Source organism: Xiphophorus hellerii, chromosome 23 (assembly GCF_003331165.1).
Source record: "Xiphophorus hellerii strain 12219 chromosome 23, Xiphophorus_hellerii-4.1, whole genome shotgun sequence".
NCBI lineage: Eukaryota > Metazoa > Chordata > Actinopteri > Cyprinodontiformes > Poeciliidae > Xiphophorus > Xiphophorus hellerii.
Genome location: NC_045694.1, coordinates 32148502 through 32171354, shown reverse-complemented (window position 1 = coordinate 32171354; position 22853 = coordinate 32148502). Strand labels below are relative to the sequence as shown.

The 22853-nt window shown below is 38.5% G+C and overlaps 1 protein-coding gene across 5 annotated transcripts in view; it reads right to left on the bottom strand.

Annotated features, from left to right (window-relative positions):
* The window catches only part of csnk1a1 (casein kinase 1, alpha 1), a 91091-nt gene extending 74203 nt beyond the window's left edge, over positions 1-16888 (bottom strand). For 3 of the 5 annotated variants that reach the window (XM_032554386.1, XM_032554388.1, XM_032554387.1), the window contains exons 1-3: positions 16201-16853; positions 15878-15984; positions 13630-13756 (exon numbers count right to left, since the gene is read on the bottom strand). In XM_032554386.1, coding sequence (XP_032410277.1) covers positions 13630-13756; positions 15878-15984; positions 16201-16323 — 357 coding nt within the window. In that variant the 5' untranslated portion in view covers positions 16324-16853. Of the gene's footprint in view, positions 1-13629; positions 13757-15877; positions 15985-16200 lie in introns of all 5 variants that reach the window. The other 2 variants (XM_032554391.1, XM_032554390.1) reach the window with 2 other exon arrangements.
* Between the last annotated feature and the right edge of the window lie 5965 nt (positions 16889-22853).

Genomic DNA, 22853 nt, shown 5'->3' with positions numbered 1-22853 from the left:
ATTCTGGCAGATATTTAAGTATACTTTTTCAGGGGGCAACACTGACGAAATGACACCTTGACAAAATGAAAAGTAATGTGTGCAGCTCATATAAGAGTGAAAATTTATTCCCTCAAAATGACTCAACAACTACAGCCATTAAAGTCTAAACCCCCGGCAACAAAAGTGAGTACATCCCTAAGAGACTACACTCCTAAATGTCCAAACTGAGCACTGCTTGTCATTTTTCCTCCAAAATGTCATGTGACAAGTTAGTGTTACTAGGGTTCAGGTGTGCAAAGGGAGCAGGTGTGTTCAGTTTTGTAGTACAGCTCTCACATTCTCTCATACTGGTCACTGAAAGTTCCAACATGGCACCTCATGGCAAAGAATTCTCTGAGGATCTTAAAAGAAGAATTGTTGCGCTACATGAAGAGGGCCAACGCTACAAGATGATTGTACCCTGAAACTGAGCTGCAGCACAGTGGTCAAGATCATCCAGCATTTTAAAAGAGCAGAATCCACTCAGAACAGACATCATGTTGGTCCTCCAAAGAATCTGAGTGCACGTACTCAGCATCACATCCAAAACCTGTCTTTGAAAGACAGGCACAGGAGTGCTGTCAGCATTGCTGCAAAGATTGAAGAGGTGGGGGGGTCAGCTTATCAGTGCTCAGACAATTCGCAGCACACTACATCAGATTGGTCTGCCTGGCTGTCAACCCAGAAGGAAGCCTCTTAAGTCTGTACACAGGTAAAGTCTGTACACTATCTTTGTACTCCTCATTTGAGGAGGCTTTAAATGCATAAACTTTGTACTCCTCATTTGAGGAGTACAAAGATAAGTGTGTGATGCCTACAGTCAAGCATGGTGGTGAGAACGCCATGGTCTGGTGCTGCATGAGTGCAGGAGGTGTTGGGGAGTTATATTTTACTGAGAGACACATGACTTCCAATACGTACTGTGAAACACAGAAGCAGAGCATGATTCCCTCCCTCTGGAAACTGGGTCACAGGGCAGCGTTCCAGCATAAAAATGACCCCAAACACACCGCTAAGATGACCACTGCTTTATTGAAGAGGCTGAGAGAAAGGGTGATCAAAAATATCTCCAGACCTAAACAAAATAGCACATCTTTGGGACATCCTCAAATGGAAGGTGGAGGAGCACAAAGTCTTGAATATCCACAAGCTCCATGATGTCATCATAGAGGACTGGAAAAGCATTCAGTAACATTATGTGAACCTCTGGTAAACTCCAAGCCCAGGAGAGTTAAGGCAGTTTTGGTAAATAATGGTGGCCACACAAAATATTGGCTCTTCAGGAACTTTCACTAAGGGGTGTACTCACTTTTGTTGCCTGTGGTTTAGACTTCAATGGCTGTATGTAGAGTTATTTTGAGGGGAAAATAAACTTACACTGTTATATAAGCTGCACACAGACTACTTTTCATGGTGTCAAAGTGTCATTTTGTCCCATGAAAAAATATACTTGACTATATACTTGATGCAACACTGCATCTTGAACTGTATTACGATTGTAACCAATAGTGGAGATCCACTACTGAAGAAACTAGATTGTTCGGGACAAATTTTTTTGTGGTTGGGACATTTTTTTTTTTGAATGGTACAAAATTATGCAAGACCAACTAACTGCAACATTAGTTAAAACGAAAACAAAAATATTCCCTTGTAGGGTTTCCCCTAGAAAACTTGCTAAGCCCAGTGGTCAGGGCACCAGGGCAGTCCACCAGAGGAAAGCTCTTTTTTTCTTTTTTCTTAAAAAATGTTTTGTTGACAGGAAATGTAAAAATATTACTGGGTAATTATATTACTGGAAGAGATTGCTTACAATGCTTAAACACACACTGTAGACTTAAAATCAACAAACAAAAAAAATACTAATAAATATACATTTCTTGTACATCTGTTAAATTCCGAATAAAGTTATGATCCAGTGGCTCCATAAATGCTAATATTTTAACACGGACCACAGATATATAAATGCAACATTTATTTATTGAGATTATCAATGCTGCTAAATTTGATATGGTTTGATGCATCATGTAACCAGGAAAATAATAAAAATAATATAAAACCATAACTACAAGGCAAGCACGAAAGCTGCTCATCTATATATAAAACCTCAGGTTCACCGGGCAACAGAGAGCAATTAGTGGTTCGTTAACCACTAATACACCGGGCAACAGAGAACACATACCTAAACTTTACAGCGTAGACAGACATAGCCACATAGTTATATGTTGGACAGCGTATTGAGATGTAAACGCCACACATAACTATTCGTTCACAAAGATAAATCAATCTCACCACCCCGTCAACACGCACCTCTCAATTCGCGACTACAAGTTATTCCTGCGGTTCGCATAGAGCTGCTCAACCAGAGCTAACGCGGTGGGTTTTAAACTCCTACCTTGAGTTCTCCAAAGAAACATAAATCCTCACAGGAAGTTGATGTAAATATCCATACAGGTTAGCCTGTGTCCAGTTTGAGTGAAAGGAGGAGTGTGCGATCCGCACTGAGGTAAACTTCATCAAGCAGCAGCAGGGTGCGAGGCAACGCACAGAGCTGTGATACTGGTCCAAGCGCTGCTGGCTTTAAATGCATAAACTATAAACCCATCTTTTAGAAATAAATCTGCTCCGCTAGTGAAAGGCATTTACATATATATATATATATATATATATATATATATATATATATATATATATATATATATATACTGCTCAAAAAAATAAAGGGAACACTTTAAGTGTTAAACACCTGTTTAAGTGTTCCCTTTATTTTTTTGAGCAGTGTATTTATATACAGACCAAAAGTTTGGACACACTTTCTCATTGAATTCAATGAGAAGGTGTGTCCAAACTTTTGGTCTGTACTGTATATATAAAGTGCTTTCAAAATTTGGCTTCCATACAAATGTAATTGACATATTTGTAGCATTAGTAAGCCAACAATGAAATTAAAATTACTGGAGACTTGACCAATTCATTCATTTTGGAAATACAAATGAGACGGGGGTGTTGTGCGTCACCGCTCCTCTTTGCCTTATTTATCGAACCCATGGAACCCATGAGTCAATTGGTCAGGCAGAGGTCAGATATAAAAGGGGTTACAATGACATCTGGGGAACAAAAACTGTTCTTGTTTGTTGAAGATTATTGATAAGTAAAACACAGCCCACACAGACAATCCCAAAACTGATGAAATTGCTAGAAGAATCTCTGGTTACAAAATTAATATAAACAAAACTCAAGTACTAACATTTAACTATGACCCCCGTCTTCAATTAAAACTGGGTACAACTGGAATTGACATGACACCGACTCTGTCCCCATGCGCAAGTAGAGCAAACCCTGACAAACAAACTGTTATTATGGCAGAGGTAATGGAACTCAATGCATTACCAGAGACATTTTTGGGTCATTTTTGCCTTATAAACCAATGCTGAGCCAAAGACTGCAGGCAAGAAAATTCTCTAACGAGTCCTACATTAGGTCTGTAAGCAGGAAATAAAGGAGGAATCAAAGGTAAAGTCCAAGAGAAAAAATGACAAGGGACATAAAGTCATACAGCATTTACTGCAGTCCATGTTTTCATGCTGCCATAGAGCTACCATTGGAATCTACACGTATAAAATCCAGCATAACTACCTTCACTTATTGATCTGAAAATGATTAGATGTTTAGTATTGTTATTTTAATCAGACTAAGTTGTGTTTATTTGTCGCTTAGCAGTCAGCCTAAAGGCACAGAGCCTTTAAGACATTAGCCAGATTACTTCCAGATAATATATTACATTGTTTAGGTTAAAGCAGCATTCATGACAAAGGGGGTACATAAGTATACTTTTCTTTATTCACGTGTTTATTTATTTGCCTAATTAACCACTATAAGGCTTGTATTGATTATCAATAAGTGTCGTTATGACAAAAATGGGATGTTTACTTTGGGTTACTTTAGTGCTGACTATAGTTCCAGTCAATCAGTTTAATTTAGCTGGACATGAGGTGGGCTGCAAACCATGATCCATTTCTTGCATTATTCCAGTCTCCTTTTTGGTTTTTGAAAATGTAATAAATTGTATTCCACCCTTTACACGTTCTAGGTAGATTGCACATTCCCCACTGACAGCTTGGACCATGACTGTTATTTTCCCCCAAATCTCTCTGACCGCATTGATAAACACCGTCAATATTGTCGGTGGTCAGTTCCTCTACATAAGGGGTGTGTAGTTGCGACGCGGATTGGTTAGTTGCTGACAAATGCCCTGGAATGATTGAGGGAGGATTGCTCTACGTCAGCATGGGGGCGGAGAGGGTGTCATGTCAATTGGGATGCTGAGTCTATCAAATACTTGGGTGTTTCACTACTTAGGGCCTCCTCAAGGTGGTTTGATATAAATTACAGCCCACAAAATTTGAAAATAGTCAGATATACATAGATGGAATATTATTCCCATTTTAAGTCTAAGCTCCTGGATAGAATCCATCAGGATAAATATTGTTCCACAGATACCGTACTTATTTCAGTGTTTACCAGTCAGAACACTAATCTCTAATCTGTCTTAAAATGGGACAGATTATTAGCAAGGTATTTGTGGCAGGGTAAAAAGGCCAGAATTAAATATAGGATGCTGCAATTAAGAAAAGGGTGGAATGGGCTGAAACCTTTAGTCCACCTATGTTCACCATCATACATTGCAGTATGGAAGGAAATACTGAATGTATATTGGCACAATGTGCCTTCCATACATTGTGCCAGTATGGAAGGCACAATGATAAAAGGAATCCCAATAACAGTCCTACTTAATGATTATAATTATGAGAAGAACAGCAGATTCCAGGAGATTCTATGACAGGCAGCTTTCTCAAGTCGTGACAGCAATTGGTTAAAATTTGCAGAATAGAAGACATAAAATTATGAGGTGGTGTGGCTATGATTTTTAATTTTGCACCAAATAGAATTGAAACCTTACAGAAGGATCATGGACAGGAAAAAGATGATTGTTTTTGGTACCTGCAGGGGAAACGTTATTTTAGTAGACATTTTGAAAAGGTGATAGAAAAAGGTGATTCAAGTTTCATGGAGGTATTTCTATCACAAAGTCCAGATCAGACAGCAAAATTATCTCTAAATTATATAATGGTGGGAATTCAGATGGAACAATATTGCACAATTTTATGTTCCACTCATTCAGAAACGATATCAAGGCAACATGGATGCTTGCTGGAGACTTTCTGGGTCTAAGATTAGGGCTGTTGTAAACAAATATTTTAGTAATCGAGTAATCTATCGATTATTCTTACGATTAGTCAAGTAATCTGATAAAAAAAATTATAAAATAAAATATTAATAAATTTGGCATAACACCGGTGTTACTATCGGATATCAACATCAGTCCAGCTTTTTTATTTTTGAGCATCCCCAACAGTTATGTTTTTGTAGTTTAGTAACAATAATAGCTCACTTCTATGACTGAACTTTTCTTCAGTTAACCTGAAGAAAAGTTATACAAAGATCTGAAATTCTATTCAATTTCATAATAAAGAGGCAGGCTCACAAATACGCTTATAAAAAATGTCTATTTTTGGTTAATGTATTTATCTTCAGTCAGTTTAAAAGATGAACTCTCACCTTGCCCCATACCTGTCAAGTTTTGGGTTTGAAAATAAGGGAAATGTTCCCTGGAGTGGGGGGCTTGAGGTGGTGGGGGAAGGAGGCAGGTGAGCAAACGCACGTAAGATGTGGGTGTAGGCGGGGGAGAAAATGGACCAGGGGACAGATGAACGTAAGTCCGGGGACCCGTAGGCCAGGGGACGAAAGTAAGAAAGGGGGAGCAATACGGGATATTTAAGGCACCTTCGTTCGTCACACTCAGAAACTCATCTACCAGCCATGTACCGCCACGATGCGCTCCACCACCCGTTCGTCCAGACCGGGATGATATTAAATTTATTGTGCAGTTCATCCGTAAAGATACACTTACACTGTAACCATCAACTACTCAGCAGCCCGCCGTGTTCAGTCTATCCACTCACCTGTATAAATACTCCCGCAGCGCTCTTCCCGCCGTTCACTTTCAACCAGCAGCTCCCAGAGAAGAAAGCCTGCCGTACTCGAGGCATCGCGCCAGTCATTTTAAGGATGCTTATTGGTTCCCCCATAAACGATGAAAACACGGGCATTGTCAATCAATCAATAAAATCCCCCCGGGCCGAACTTGAAAATTGGACGTTATGCAGCTAACATTTGCATTTGTCAACAACTCAGAGACGGAAGTCAGAGCTACGCGTAACGCAAGTAATGTTCCGACTGGAACCCGGTGCGCTAAATAATAAAACATAAATTAACGAAGCTTCGAGCCAGGTAAATTTTCCTCGAAGAGAGGTACTCTAATCATGCAAGGAATCGTTTCAGCTTCATCTAGGATCATAAGATCACATTCGGAAGAGTTCCACAAACATTGAAAATGTATTTAATGTAAACATTCCATTTAAATGTGAAACTTTGCATTTGGGCAACTTACTGTTTGACTCATGGAAAAACAAAGACAAAAAACTGCTGGCTATACTATTGGCAGTCAGTAAGAAATCCGTCATGAGGAAGTGGTTAAAATCAGAACTACCCACTACTGATGAATGGATTGAAATTGTCTACCAGATTTATGTTATGGAAAAGATTTCTTTTTCCCTCCAAGTTGAAAAAGAGAATTGCACCACTGCACTCCCAATTTTTGTTAAATTCTGTTCAATTTTGTTATTGTATCATTCACAACTCAGTAACGGTTTGTAAAAGAAAATACTAGAAAGGCTGTTTGGACAAAATCACTTGGACTTTCAGCTTCCATCCTCATATACAACCTTAAGTGGGTAAAGTTGTAATTAATGAATGTGATAGAAATCTGTCTAAATAAAAAAAATAATTTGAGAAAAAAAAAACAGTAAGCTCACAAAGACATTTCTAAAATAATGTCTGTACTACAGTTTTTAGTTTATGTTCATATTCAATCAATTTAATAGCTGAACTCTCACTTTTTCCAGTTATTTACAGCCTTCGTCTCCATTTGAGCGACAGGATTTGATACCTTCATCACACACAGAAAAACATTCGCCAGCTACATACCAGTACGGTTCATTCCACCACCCAGTTGTTGCAACTGGGATGGCAGGAAATTTATTGTTGATTTATTCGTAAAGCTACACTTGCAGTAAGCATGTGTTATATCCATCTATATGAGTATCTGCTCCACCTATATACATACACCCGCCATGCGGAAGTGATGCAGTGACAGGAGATAGAGCCGCTCCCTCTCCATTCAATTCTTATGGAGCTTGCACAGTGAGGCGACAGTTATCCAGCCAAGCGTCTGATGAAATTTGTGCATGTGAAATTTCAAGCTCGTACACAGACATGCACACACGTGCATGCTGGCTAGCAAAATTTTAATTAAAATTGACATTTTAATAAAATTAAAAACTCATTCCATTTCATAAATTTTTTTTAAATTTATCAAATTTACTTATAAATTTATTTATTTTTACAATTTATAAAAACTAAACAGCCTACAGTATTACTGTATTGTTCTTACATCTAAAATAGGGATTCCCCAAGAAAACTTGCTAAGCCTGGTCGTCAGGGTTCCAAGGCGGTCTACCAGCAGTCCGTGGTGTTTGTGTCTTAAAAGATGTTAAGTTGACAGGAAAAGTTAACATATTACTGGGTAATTGTAAGTTACAGGAAGAGATTGCCAGTAAAATGCTATTTAAACCCACAACTATAGAGTTTTAAAAACAACAAAAAATGCAATTAAAATTAAAGCTGCAAGCAGCATTGGAGGCCCTCGAAGGTCAGTGCCACTCCAGCCTCATGGTGCCCGCAGGTGGTCCAGCAACGCTACCTGCTCTCGCGCAGTTCCCACACATGTCCACTCAGCGAAACAAAATGTTTTCAATAATGCTCTATGACGATGCACAAAAAAAATCTGCTGCAGATCAGTTGATATCTTAGAGGGATATAGCTGTTAGAATAAACTAGGGGGCGTAGTGGAGTTAATTTACAATTGAATACTATTGAGCTCTTTAGAGGTTAACAAAGATCAATCATAAGTTTGGTGAAAATCAGATGATGCATTTATGATTTAAAAACAACTGTATGCAAACAGCAAGAGATTAGAATTCGCCATTCAGCCATGACATAATTCGAGCGCACACATTTTCATTCTCAAAGCAGAATTTTATGTCTCTTGTTCTCAAAACTTTTAATATTTGTGCAAACGCACCCGGTATGACACTTACATTCTACTGGCTGAGAGGTTTCCAAAAGACGAAATTTTTTTGTTCTAAGCGCAAGCAGAAAATGATTCACAAGTGAGCAGAGAAGTTTGCAAGCGGAGATTTGATCCAAGCAGAAACAAGTTTTGAGCGTGAGGAGAAAGGTTTGAAGTCTAAAAAGGTTTGAATTGACAGTTAATATTTGAAGGAGAGCAGAGGTTTGAATGCAAGCATTACAAATTTTGAGAAGAAAGACTTGAAGCTTATGCTTTCAAACTGAAAATGTGTGCTCTAGAATTATGGCAGAAAAATTTGCCTCTATCCCGCCAGCAGCCATTGAAGGAGAAGGATTTACCATTATGTTGTTGCAGGGCTAAGGTGATGCCACCAGTTGACCATGTGAATGTGAGGAGCCCTGATCTGTGATATCACAAAGAAAGTTGAATGCAACTGGGAGCTTAGGTGGGGAAGTTATTCCACCTTGATGTTTCATAGCGAAGATTTGATTTGAGGCTTAGCCATGCCCACACACTTTGATGTATGAGAAAGATTTTGATCATTTTTGACCTCCAATGCCTCAAGACTGTACTGACAGATTTTGAAGCCTGGATCTGGAAAGCTGTAGAATGAGTTTGTTCAGATACAACATGTCTAACAGAGACAAAATTATGGCTTTGATATAAAATGGCTGACTTCCGCTTGGCTCCTAGAGACTTTTTTTTTTACGTCCTGTCAAGATGTATATGTGTATATGTACACATACTGTATGTATACATCTACAGTCAAGATGTATATGTACACATATACATCTTGACAGGAAGTAAAATCAAGATGTATGTATATGTGTACATATACATCTTGACTGACAATAATTTCATGATTGTCAGTGAAAGCATAGCTTGGGGCAGATTTTTAAAAAGATTTCTAGGAGGCGCTGAGGAAGAATTAGGCCACACCTACCAAATATTGGACTGCATTCCTCTAGGGGGTTGGACAAGGATTGATCACAGTGAGTTTGGTGCAGCTCAGCTGAAATATGTGGAATTTGTAACCTGTGACTTCGCCGCGCTACCAGTTTCATGCCCTCCACCGAAACCTCTTCGCACTTTTAAGAAAGTGAGACCAACTAGTTTTCTGTCTTCTGACACAAGATCATCTTGATTAGATCAAGGGGGTCAGAGCATCCAACCAGGATTACTCATGCCAAGTTTGGTGCCAATTGATCTTTTTATGTGAAAGTTATAGTGTTTTGTTTGCTTTGGCGAGTACGGCAAGTTTGTCGCTTGGCCCCTAAGAATATACAAAAACTCAGTTTTTTGATAACTTTTAATGCCCCACCCCTTAACTGCATCCTGGCCAAAAATGAAGTTGATAGCTCGAAGTCACTAGGAGGAGTTCGTTAACGTTCGAGGTGTGTAAAATTGAAAAATGGCCAAAATTTGGCCCCAAATGGCCACCTTCTTGTACATTTTAGGGGTTACCTCCAATAAACATTTTTTCTTGATTAAAAAAAATCAAGCTACCAAATCTACCAAATTTCAGATCTGTATCACCTACAGATTTTCTAAACTCACGTTAGAGGGTGCTGTAGAGCAGTTTGGCTATGCCCATTTGTGATTCCACTAGAATCCAAAAATTTTAGTTTGAGGACAATTTTGGGTGAAATTCACTGCTTGAACCTAATAAATATCAATTATTTGCACGTATGTTTAATCCAAATTAAGTCAGCAGCTCCAGAAGGTCCCCAAGGACTTAAAGGCTCCCTCATAAATGTTAATATTTTAACACAGACCACAGATATATAAATTTTAACATTTGTTTATTGAGAAGATCATTTATACTAACTTTGATTTAATGGTTTTAGCATACATAAATTAGAATGTTTTAAATTAACATTTAAATTTAAGATTTTAAGGAGCTAGCAAGTTTACTACGTAAAAGTTCAAAGAACAATCTAGATAGATTGTTTAGTTTGTTTAATTACCACAGTGACATCTGATGCTGTGAGTTTAATCTTTGAGATTGAGTTCTGTTTGTTCACAAATATATCTCAGTAAATTACATTTATTACCAATTGCTTTTTAGGTTTGCCAATTAAATTACCCTCTTTCTCCCAGAAATGACTAAATTTGTGTTAAAATGCTGTTAGCAGTGCTGATGTTGGAGGGGCTCCTAAGTCAAATTCTGCTCAAGGACTCATACAATCGTGGACCTGCCCTGCATGATGAGTTAAATACACTAAACTGCGCATCTCTGCTGGGTACAAATAGGTACCGGCAGTGACGCTCTTTCCACTCAAGAATAGGAGAGAACACATGCTGATCACAGAAAATAGCCTAACTTCCCATCATCAAAAGTCCTTTTTAAAAAAATTTTTTTTCCAAAAGCAACACAACTGTGTTAAAGTTTATTATTTTTTACTTTCCAATGATACCCACTTTATGTATATTGAATAAATAAAAATAATAATAATAATAATAAAACACTTGGATTTTCCAAATAGTTTTCATAAATTTTTTGAAAAGACTGATTAGAACGCATTATTTATGCTAATTTGAATGCCCCTCCTGACCCCGCGCTGAAACATTGTAAAAGACAACCGGTTAGGGCATCGTGAACAAATGACCAAATTAGCCAACAGTGATATCATGTTAAACCTTAAACCAGGGGTCACCAACCTTTTTTGAGACTGGGAGCTACTTCACGGGTACAGAGTAACACGAAGGGCTACTTGTTTGATACAGACATAAATTTTCTTGGCTCAGCCTTTATAACAATAGTATATACAGTATATATGTATATATATGATTGCATGCTGCCTGATCACATTAATGTTAGTTAGGGACTACTGACAGACAATAGTTCTCAGTAATAATTTACCATGGCAGCTATGGTAAATTGCTATTAAGTGATCAGAAGTTCTTAGTTCAGAGTTTGAAGTTTGATTCCCTTTTGGAGTTTTTCTGTGTGATTCTAAATTGCCCACAAGTGACTGAGAGTATGAATTGTTGCAGCTGCACGGCTGTACATACTTGAGATTTTCCTTTAAGATAAGATAAGATAAGATTTATTTGTCATTGTCATCAACAGATTACAACGAGATTGAGATTTGCTCGACTCGAGTTAAGATGCAGGTTATGTGTATATACATAATATACAAAAATAAAGAAATAAATAGTACAAAATGAGAAATAAATAGACATCAGAAGATGGTTGCAGCGCCTGGAGGTGTCGCAAATAAAAAATTTAAATAAAAAAAAAAAAAAGAAAAGTTATTGTATTTTTTTTATTATCCAACCCTCTTTACTGTTAACAAAATTGTGGAGAGAAGAAAGATCATTTGTGCCAAAACATCTGGTATGTAGCGCACATCAGTGTGAGTCTGTGTGGGTTGGCACCCCAAAGCCTAAATCTTATTGGTCAGTTTGCATTTTCTGTGAGCTAAAACTGATGAGCGGAGTTTGAACCTCCCGTTGTTCTAAGATTCCGCCTGAGCTTTTTACAGTGTGCGCGGTTCTGGCAGGGTCGCCGTTTTTTTTGTGGTTTCACAAACTTAAAAGGTGATGGGTCACGCATTGGCTGACATCAGTAGATGTCAAAAAAAATGTCAGACAGATTGGAAGGTATGCACAAAACTATCACTGCACCTGACTTGCAAGAGCACAACCACCTCTCCAACGTGCATCATGTGCATGTCCGCACAAAAGCAGCACAAACCTAAACCACTAAAGCAGCACATCTTTTTTTAAATTCTTTTTACACAAACGATGCTAAATAAAGACATGCAAGCAAAGCCTACCAGTGTGATCCACGGAAAGAGGAGGATGTTGAATTTTCTAAAACAGAACATCCCTATTTCCCACCAGCAGTATCAAAAAAAACTATTAAAGATGGACAAAAATGAATGCCTTTATATTATTCAGCAGACTAATGTATCTGTAGAAGAGAAGTTTTATTGAAATAGGATGAAAAATACAAATTTGGGGAGTGGTCAAAAAATACCCAGTTTTGTCAATTTTTGATTTTTTTTTCCATTGGTCAAATTAGCTTTGAAAGCATTTTTGCAGCCTAATAAATCTTTATTAAACAGTCCCAGACCCCTACAAAAAAATGTGCCTGTTAAGATCACACAGCAGGCTGGGAAAAATAGCTTTTGGGGCTTGGTTTCAACATATATTTTTTAATATGGCATCCCAAAAACGCCATGTCTGCTGTTAGGGTCAACATTGAAATTTGTTTTATTTTTCAAAATGACAGTTTTAAAGAATTTTCACTTTTAAAGTTCCGTATTTTCCGCACTATAAGGCGCACCTTCAATGAATGGCCTATTTTAAAACTTTTTTCATATATTACAAACCAGCGTTCTGAAAACTCCATTTATTCCCAAAATGAATAAACAGCTGTTTTATTATTTTCCCCGAGGTAAAGTAAGTGACGTGGTATTTTCGTGACACAGTTTATCTTTTAACAACAGCAAGGTATAACATATAGTGGAGGGGAACTTTTCCTTGATTCAATAAACACGTAAAAAACAGTCTGATACTGTTACGGTAAATCAAACGTTAGTGCAATCACAATATATATCTTCTTCCGCACCATTGATTCGTTCATGTTAAATTCTCTCGCTGCTGCTCTATTCCCGTGTTCTACTGCGTGACTGATCGCCTTGAGCTTAAACTCTTGTGTCGTAAGCGTGTCTCTTAATAGGAGCCATTTTGGGGTCTTTACACAAAACCCAGCATGCACCGCGCTTCTTCTTCTACAGGGGAAAATGAAGTCGGCGGCTGCTTACCGTAGTTGCGAGACCTGTTGTGGCTCAATATTGATCCATATATAAGGCGCACTCTCGGCTTTGAGAAAATTGAAGGTTTTTAGGTGTGCCTTATAGTGCGGAAAATACGGTAAGATATTTATACTGTGCATTTTCATGTTTTGCAATATGATTTATATATATTTTTAAAATTTCATTACAAATAAGTGTCAAATTGATTTATTTTTTAAGTAATCAGCTTTCAAATACCCCATCTTTTTCTACTCAAATGTTTGTTTGAGGCAAGGTACACCTACCCCCCAAAATCTCAAAAACCGTTAGACATAATGGGCTGAAATTTTTTCTGCTCTTTTCTGGTAATACACTTAATAGAAAAATGCTTTAAAGAAAAACAATTGACTGCCGGTACCTAGCACAAAGGGACTAACAGGAGACTTGATTTGTGTGGCTTTTTAATAGCGCTTCCATTTTGTTTCTGTTGAGCTTTTAATAAGTTAATAAGTTTTTAATAAGGGTTACAGAGACTGTTTTGGATACTCAAAACAAGCTTTGTGGGTTAGGGTTAATTAGTGCAATTTTACTTACTTGGTCTGCCAGCATGAGGACAGTTTTCATGGTAAATCGTCGAGAGCAGAAGTTAAATAGGTCCTCCAAACTGGGTCCAAGCAAGTCCATGACTAGGACGTTGTAGTCTTTCTCCTGGCCATACCACCTGTTGACACACAAAAAAACTATTTTGCAATGTGCATCTGACATTTAATTGAATCCATGCTGTTTTTGATCTGAAAAACCTTACTTGTAGCTGCATAATGACTTAAGCACATGACCACCACGTTAACTTCCAACATGTTTTATGCAACATTAAACTGACAGCAGCACTGATCTCTCACTCATGTAAAAGCACACATATACAAACACATATATACACAGCCCTGGAAAAAATTAAGAGATCACTGAACATCATTGAAAACCTCAAGTTTATTCCACCAAATATTGACTTCTGAACTCTTCTTAAGTTAAAACATTAGTATTGTTGTTTCTAAATGGATATGAACTTGTTTTCTTTCCAATAATCAGAATCTGCAAGAGTTACGTGAAACCGTGTATGATCGGTGATCGCCGATCACAGTCTCGTGTTGCCGTTCACCAAAACCATTCATCTGTATCTCACTTAGAAGCCTGTGTGTGCAGCGTATCTCCTCTTTCGTTCACACTGCAAAGCATGCGGCAACAAATCCTAAGTGATGTGGTGAAGAACTTCAACGCTCAGACTCAATGAGGAAGTTTGCATGTTGCAACGCTGAAATACCTCGGGGGTGAAGAACATCAAAATGCATCAACACAACAAATCTAATATGACATTTAAAAAACAAACACCTGACGAAGTTTGGCTAAATCAACGTTCACTGCAGGGAAAAAAAAAAAGATATACGTAGCGGCCTGGCAGCAGCAGGTAAAGCACTGCACACCTTCCAACACTCACCCAGAAGAGCATGATAGTCAGAAAGCAAATAATCTGAAAAAAAATTTAAGCCTTCGGGCTAGTGGTGTAAGACGCTGGGCTAGATCGCCGCTATGTGCTACTGGTAGTAATATTTCACAGACGTAGCACCGTTTCTGCTCCACCTGACAGTGAACTCTCCCACTGAGCATCATATATATATATATATATATAGTATATACTATATATCAGGGTTTCCTGATATATATATATATCAGGAAACCCTGATATATATCAGAAATATATGTACCAGAAAACTTGCTAGGCCCGGTGGTCGGGGTGCCGAGGTGATCCACCGTGTTTTTATATTAAAAGATGTTAAGCATAAAGGAAATGTAAAAATATTACTGGGTAACTATACATTAGGGAAAAACATCGCCAGTGAAATGCTATCTAAATTCACAACTAGTCTTAAAAACAGCTAATCAAAAAATACAATTAAAATTAATATCAATGTTTGATCCAAAATTAAGTCAACAGCTCCCCAGGGCTTCAGGGGCCACTTAAATGGTAATACTTTAACACAGACTACAGTTTGAGATTATTATTGCTGCTAAATTTGATTTAATTGTTCCAGCATACATAAATTAAAAGATTTAAAATTGATTAACATTTAAATGCAAGACTTAAAGGAGCTGGCAAGTTTTCTTTGTAAAACTTGCCAGAACAATATTCATAGTTAACTTGTTTTACCACAGCAGCTGTGAGTTTAATCTTCGAGTTTGAGCTCTGTTTGTTCACAAATACAAATTAGTAAAGTGCAATTATATACATGTGTACATGTGCGTGTATTTCATATATATATATATATATATATATATATATATATATATACACATACATACACACGCACACACACTACAGTGTACAGTGCGCCTGTCTGACAGCGTCAGCAAAATTTTGCTCAAAATATACAGAGTAGAGATTACGTGCGTGTCGCTCTGAAGAACATAATTTTAACGATCCGACAAAAAAAATTAATCAGGTTGGACTAGCTTCACTGAGGAACTCAGTGTCTTCAGAAAACTCCGCCGCCATTTTCTAACAGACATGTTGGGAAGTAACACAACAAAAGAGGAGCGGCCATTTCCAACCACATAGCTTTTCCCTGCCTTGGATCCAAATGCGGCCTAAAGAGGCTTCACAGTGAAATAAGGTTGTTTGGTTGAAAATATGTCGTCACAATAATTGATTCATGATTAGCGAGCCCTATCTCAACGAGACCTTCGCTAAATCACTGTTGGTTCTCTGTGTCTAGGATGGCAAAACAAACGGAAACACATAAATACGATGACACCAACTAGACTTAGAGGGGAGAAAAGATTTTCCTACCTGATGTGTGGAATCCCGACTCCACCTTGAAGGATCTTGTACAGCTTGCTTTCGTATAGGAGCTGTGGATGTCTGGCTTTTTGGGATTCTAGTTTTACAGCTACCTCCTACAAATAACACACAACATGGTAGCTGTTACCGCTGCAGTTCAAGAATTGATATGACAAATACTTCCGATATACCAATAGGCTAACATGAAATCTTCTTAGTTCTCCGGCAAAAAGACAGGGCAGTGTTGCTATCTGCCTCTCATAGTAAGAATCTAAAATGAACCATCCCATTCCCAAACAAGAACCCAGAAACAGACTGATTCACCAAGTTACCTCTCCATTTGTGATGTTGATTGCCAAATAAATGTCGCCGAAAGATCCCGATCCAATTTTTCTGACGAGCTTGTACTTTCCACCGACTATGAACTCGGCTTTGGAACCACTGCTGCTGGCCATAATATCAACCGAAGAACAATTACCAACAGAAAAGCTTTAGGATCGTTGCGTTTGTTGGTCAAGCTCGGTTATCGGTAGAACATAAAGTTGCGTTATTAGTAAAACCACTGTACAACCCGTCACAAACAATTCCCCCCCCCAAATACAAAAATGATTATTTTAAGTGGATCTCGACCAATGATATTGGTTTTGTCATGAGCTAGAACTTATAATTTCTCTAGAAATGTCGTGCCAAACAGAAGGAGTAAATCCAAAACTAAATCCCAACAAGCTGAAGGCCTTTAACGAGAAGCTAACGTCAGCACAGCAAAGTTTAGCATCAAGCTAACGTTGTGGCGAGCAGCAACACTGAAAAGTGTCCCAAGTTTCTGTCACAAGGAGCTGAAAGCAACGCTCCCGATGATGGTAATGGTAGTTCTACAGTCTCCGAACTGTTTTTCCGGCTAACTTTAAGGACCGCAACCGTCTGTACAAAGCGCAACCCACTCACTCCGCCATCTTGTCTTCTCTACCCTTCCTCAACTGGTTTCAGTTGAAGGCGATTAGCTATGCTGTCTCATGGCCCCTTCAAGTGCTGTTGGGAATTTCATAACTATCAGGAACAAAACACGATTTCTAAAGCATAAATTAACTACCTTATTTTTTCTGATATAAAATTAGACATCATATATTCTTTTTATTGTCTTTCATGGTTAATTTAACTTGGTAAATTATGTGATGTTGCTACTTCTGTTGTACAACTAATTTTTACGTGACTGGTGAATAAGTAAAATAAAAACAATAGAAAAGAATAGTGGGGAAATATCTTTATTGTCTGACAGTTTGAAAATTCTAGTGTCAACGCAGCAAATTAACTTAAGTGGGACCACATTCATAAAAAAGGAAAACTTACAAAAATAGGAATAAGAGACAGTATTATATTGAAAAGAAATTACAACATAAGAAAAATAATAACATATGATTATTACAATAGTATTCAAACTGAGTTTGTGAAATTCAACACAACTGTCTTCTTTTATTAGCTTTTAACTTTATTACTGAATTGACTTGTTTCAAGTATTTGCAGTTGTCTTCAAAGTGTTATTATTTTGTATTTTGTAATGTCATTTATACTTCAGACTTCAAGCACAAGTCCAACTTCTGTCATCTACAGAAATGCTCAAATGACTCTGCAGTTACTGAGCTTATCAGCAGATGGACTGAGTACAGAAAGCTGGTGGGCCGCTTTGTGGCATGGTGTAGAACCAACATTGTTTGTTAACATCTTGAACGTTAAACAATAGAGATGATTGTAGATTTCAGAAGAGCAGGGTCAGATCAAATTCTATTTCCATCATGGGAGAAGAGTGGAGGTGATTGAGGAGCATGAATAAGCAGCATCAGAACCAGAACCTAAAAATGACTAAACAACCTGATTAAGATTTTCTGGGGACGATTGTGGAACCTCTGGAGATGATTGCGCAAAGACGGGTTTTGCATAAAATCAAGAGAATTATGAAAACCCTGAGAATCCTCTTCATCAGACTGTCACAGAAAGATAGCTTACTCTGTCAGAGGCTTCTTCAAATTTGTTGTAATACAGACCACTGCAGGAGGGCCTGCCTGTCCACAGTCATCGTATGGAGGTATTTTTGGTGCAAAACTATTTGTGCCTTGCTACTGTAAAGTTGAAGTTGGACAGAAAAATCCTATAGTTATTGTGGATCTTTCCCAGTCTGTCACAAATACACCTCTTTAAGCACAAATACACAAACTGTTTTCTTTGAGTCACACTTTAAAAAAGCTTACATATTCAGTGTTGCTCCAAATGATCCAAAACTAATGGTGCAAAACAAATTAACATACCCGTATCTCATAAAATAACTTGCAAATATTTCTTTATCACTCACAGACACAAAACTGCTGCTACACCTTCACATATTCTTCATTAGGGGTGCACAAATTTCACTCTACAAGTCACAAAATATAAAATTTATGCTCTAATACTTTTGCTCCACTCAGTCCAGTACATTTGGAGCAAAACTAATTCAAACACCCGTATTAACATCTTGACACAGACACATTTTTTTAAATAATATTTTTTCCTTAACACAGATAGAGGTCAGTGAATGCAACTACACAAAACCGATGATGAAGTTACAAATCCTGCTCTACAAGTCGCACTGTCTTTTTTTTTTTTTTTAGCGCCTTAGTTTTGGACCATTTCCCAGCTAGTATACCTAGTATCCCATATGGGGCCCATCTGGGGGCCCATATGGGAGGGCGAGGGCAACAATTTAGGTCCCACAAGGTTTTGACCGAGACTTCCATGGTGGCCCTATGGGAAAACATGCTTGTGTTATTGAGGAGGTCTTGAAAGTATTTTGCCAACCGACCCATAATATCTCGAGTTGAGGTCTCGAGATGGGGGTGGTAGCACACCACTCCCACTACACACAATTTTGGTGGTGTGCTACTGCCTCATCCACTGAGGCAGTAGTTATGGTGGAAACACTGGTGGAAACATCAGTGTTTCCACCATACACTGATGTTGTATGGTGGAAAAGAGTCACCTCGAAGCCACATGGAAGTTGTTCTCCATTGCCTCTCAGAACTCCTCTCACATCTAGGTTTTTGTCCCAGCAACCACCCAAACTGCATGCCACTTGGACTGTACCCATCAGCTACTTCCAGGGTCCCATAGGCCAAAAAGACAAAACAGGACTCTTTCTTCAGCCTGACAGCCTCACTGCCGGTGTCCTCAAGAGGACACCGGCATCATATTTATATGATGTTGCCACTGTGACAAGCACTGACAACCTTGCAGTCACACCTCCATTAAGACAATGGAGGAACAGAACATGGCCCACTCCAACTCAATGACTGTCATCAGAAATTCACCGTTCGAAAGACTGACCTATAGATCCTCTTTGTGGGTTCCAACCTCCAGACCATCTTCATGGGTACCTCAGCAGCATGACCGACCTCCAGAGACTCTTCATGGGTACCTCTAGCCTCATGGTCGACCTCCAGAGCCTCTTTGTGGGTCCTTCCAGCCTCACAGCCGACCTCTAGACTTCAGGGTCTTCCGTCGCCTGCTCCCTCCAAGGTTGCAAGGTTCCTGCTCCGCCAGTGCTGGCCACCAGACTTTTGGCTACTTCGGCACAAATGCACTGGAGAAATCAAAGAACATGATCCTCACAGAGCTGCCCGCTTTGGCTAGATGATAGTAGAATTCTTAAAGCAGTAGTATGATGGTGTCGTCAACTCCAACTCCACGGCGATAAGCAAACTGCAGGGGATCCTGATATGTGCTTGTCTGCTTACTCAGATGGGCCTGAGTAAGCATCCCAATTGTTTCTGTGTGTTTCTACTATATTTTTTTATATTTATTTAAATATACTTAATTTATTATTATTTACTTGTTTGCACTGCCTTTGAGAGTTGCTACTTTTAAAATTTCATTGTGCTTTCTTGCACAATGAATGCTGACTGAATCTGATAAATAAAAACAAAATAAGACAGAACTGGTAAAACTTGAACCAGAACACATGCAATACATACCAGTTTCACACTTACCTGTAGTTAATATTTTGTAATACTGTACATATCACTCAGAAGCATTTGGGACCGGAAACACTGTAAATTCAAGACAATTTAACATGAACAAAACTGCAGATCATTAAAATTGAAACAAGAGAACATCATATAATAATAAAATTAGTTTTATGAGCTTTTCTTGATACTATCCTGGGGCAGTTTTACAAGAAGTGGTACTGTACTGCCATTTTTAAAGTCCACTCTGACCACCACCAAACACACAACCACGTACATATCAATATACTGTACATGGTACATACCATATGACTCCTGCATAAAATTGATGCAGTGTAGTACATACCATTTAGAAGCATCTAGGATATGAAAAACACTGAATACAAGACAATTCTGACAAAACAGAAGTTGTGAAAAAGGAATTTTTGTTGGTTACGACAAAAATAGCATTGTTTGTCTTCTATCCAGACACAGAAAGAGTGCTTAAGAATAAGCTGATAAAGTTTACCACAAAAAGTCTTAATGAATGTGACACTCAGACTGATGGAGATATGAATGAGAACATTTCACTCAATAAGAGAGTTAAAAGTGAACAATCAAAACCAGATTTGACAACAATTATTTCACAGGGGATTAAAACTGATGGCAACTTAGGTCAAAGTGAAGGTAACCTTGTGCACTGTATCCTAAGAGAGAAAGGACACCTTGCACAGATCAGGACTATGACATGAAATATGAGGATGATCAAGTGCACATGAATGTCGACTATTGCTAAAGGATCGCAGTGATGTGCCTTACACACTGTAAGAGGCTATGAGCTTGCATATGAGGTTCATAGCTTTTAAAAATGGCACACATGGTTTTATTTGTAGTCGTGGTCTTGGGAAATGTAAGTTTTTTATTTAACTATCACTTTTTTAGTCCTGTTGTGCAGGTGTCAGAGAGACAGTAGGTTCAAATCATGGCAGTGGCAGCTATTGCTGCACTTCCGGTGGTAGCTGCCGTAAGGTGCCACGGGCACCTGCACAGGCTGTGGCGACCTGTTACTGGCATCTCCCATGGGCGACCTGCACAGACTGCCGCGACGTGCTAGTGGCATCTGCCATGGGCTGCCGCGACCTGACAGAGGTTGCCGATCCACCAGGACAGGGTGCCAAGACCAACCAGTGGCCTGCCGCAATCTGGCACGGGGTGCCACGATCAGCCACAGCTAAATAACGGCAGCTTCTAGCTTCTGTGACGAATGCTTTTGTGTCAAACTGAAAATGAATTGTTTTATTTTGAACCAAAAAACAACAACAACAAAATAAATACATACATCCATCACTGATTCGGTGACATATACTGCAGCTTCTGTGTTAGATTGAATATGAATAATTTTATTTTCACTGAAGCTCTTTAAATGTATTAGAAATTTTAATTGACATTTGTGACTGTATCCCAAATAGACCAGGGCTTATTTGTTTATTGTGAGGGAAATCAACACTTAAGAGGAAATGCAATACTTTTGCGAGGTAACACAAAAGAAACCATTTCCCCATGTCCCCTAGGGGGCTCCGTAGCAGGCTGTGCCAGATCCACCGGTGGTTTTTAAATTTTTTTTATTTCTAAATAAAATAATTTATATTAAACCATGCAGGTAACGGCAGCCCGTGGCAGCTGTCACCAGAAGTGCCGCAATAGTTGCCACTGCCACGATTTGAGCTCGGTCCTGCTGCAGAACAGAGATCTTGTGCGAAATTCTGTTCCCCTGTGAAAATCTGTTTCCCCTGTGTCGGGAGCGCGCATTGCAGGCAGATAGGAGGCTCTGACCATTTTCACGGCGCTTCTGATTGATTTCTCGGTAAAAACAACTCATATAATCATGTCAAGGTTGTAACATTTAGTTTAATCGGCAGCTGTTGTTTACAAAATTGTAAAATAATAAATAAACGAGGTCTTCTTACTCTGTTTTGTGTTGTTTATTATGTAGTTCTGCTGTTTTATACTGTCGGCACAAAACTGCAGCTCCCGCTTCGCTGCTTTTCTCTTCTTTATTACTGTCAGTTCTTCAGAGAAACAAGCTGCTAGCAGCTCTCCTAACTCACGGTCATTCCTTTACAAAACTTAACGCTGTGTTCCTGTCGCTTCCCGTGATTAAACTCACAATTACTATCCTCTGTACTGAGCAGCTCTCTGATAGCAGACGCTGTGTCCGTAAACAAGTTTTACTAAATATTGTGCAATAACCGAAAAGAGATATATAACTTCTATCATGAACACAGATCAGCAAAACCCTACAAATTACAATGAAATACTGCTACTTCCGGTTGGTGCCGGAAGTAAGACCCATAATCGTTTCCACAGTAAGCCTCCCCGGATAAGAAAATAAATAAATAAATAAATAAAACGTTTTTGTGGGAGGGCACCCTGTTGGCCAAGGGCCCTTGGAATTGTCCTTTCTTTTTCCCCCTATATGGCGCCCCTACCACAAGGTCATTTTTTAAAACATGTAATCTCATCTGTACCGTTCAAAAATGCACAATATGTCTATAAACAATTTTGGAGTATTATAAAGAAGTACTGAAATATTCCGTTTTCCAGCGAAACAACGTCTTTGCCACTTCGGCACAAGCACAGCGACAAACCTTCAGAGGATGAAAACACTACACTCCGAGAAAAAAAGATGTGACGCATGAAATGATTCTCAAAAATCCTAGTGCACTAGTAACCGGATCAGTGCGTAAATGCAGTTTTGTCTGTGCATCAGGCGACTCGTACGTACTTATTTATCATTTGTAGGCATAGGAGAAGGTTTGAATTCGTAGTTATCAGATTTGTGAGGCTGTAGTTAAAAAATGTGTGTAGATATTGTAATTTCTACAAATATAGAAATTACATGTTAATTTCTATATTTGTAAAATTAAATATGTGGTACTTTTATGTTACCACATATTTACAAATTACGCACAAATGTTCTTTTTACGGTTTACAAATCATGTTTCACAGATACAACT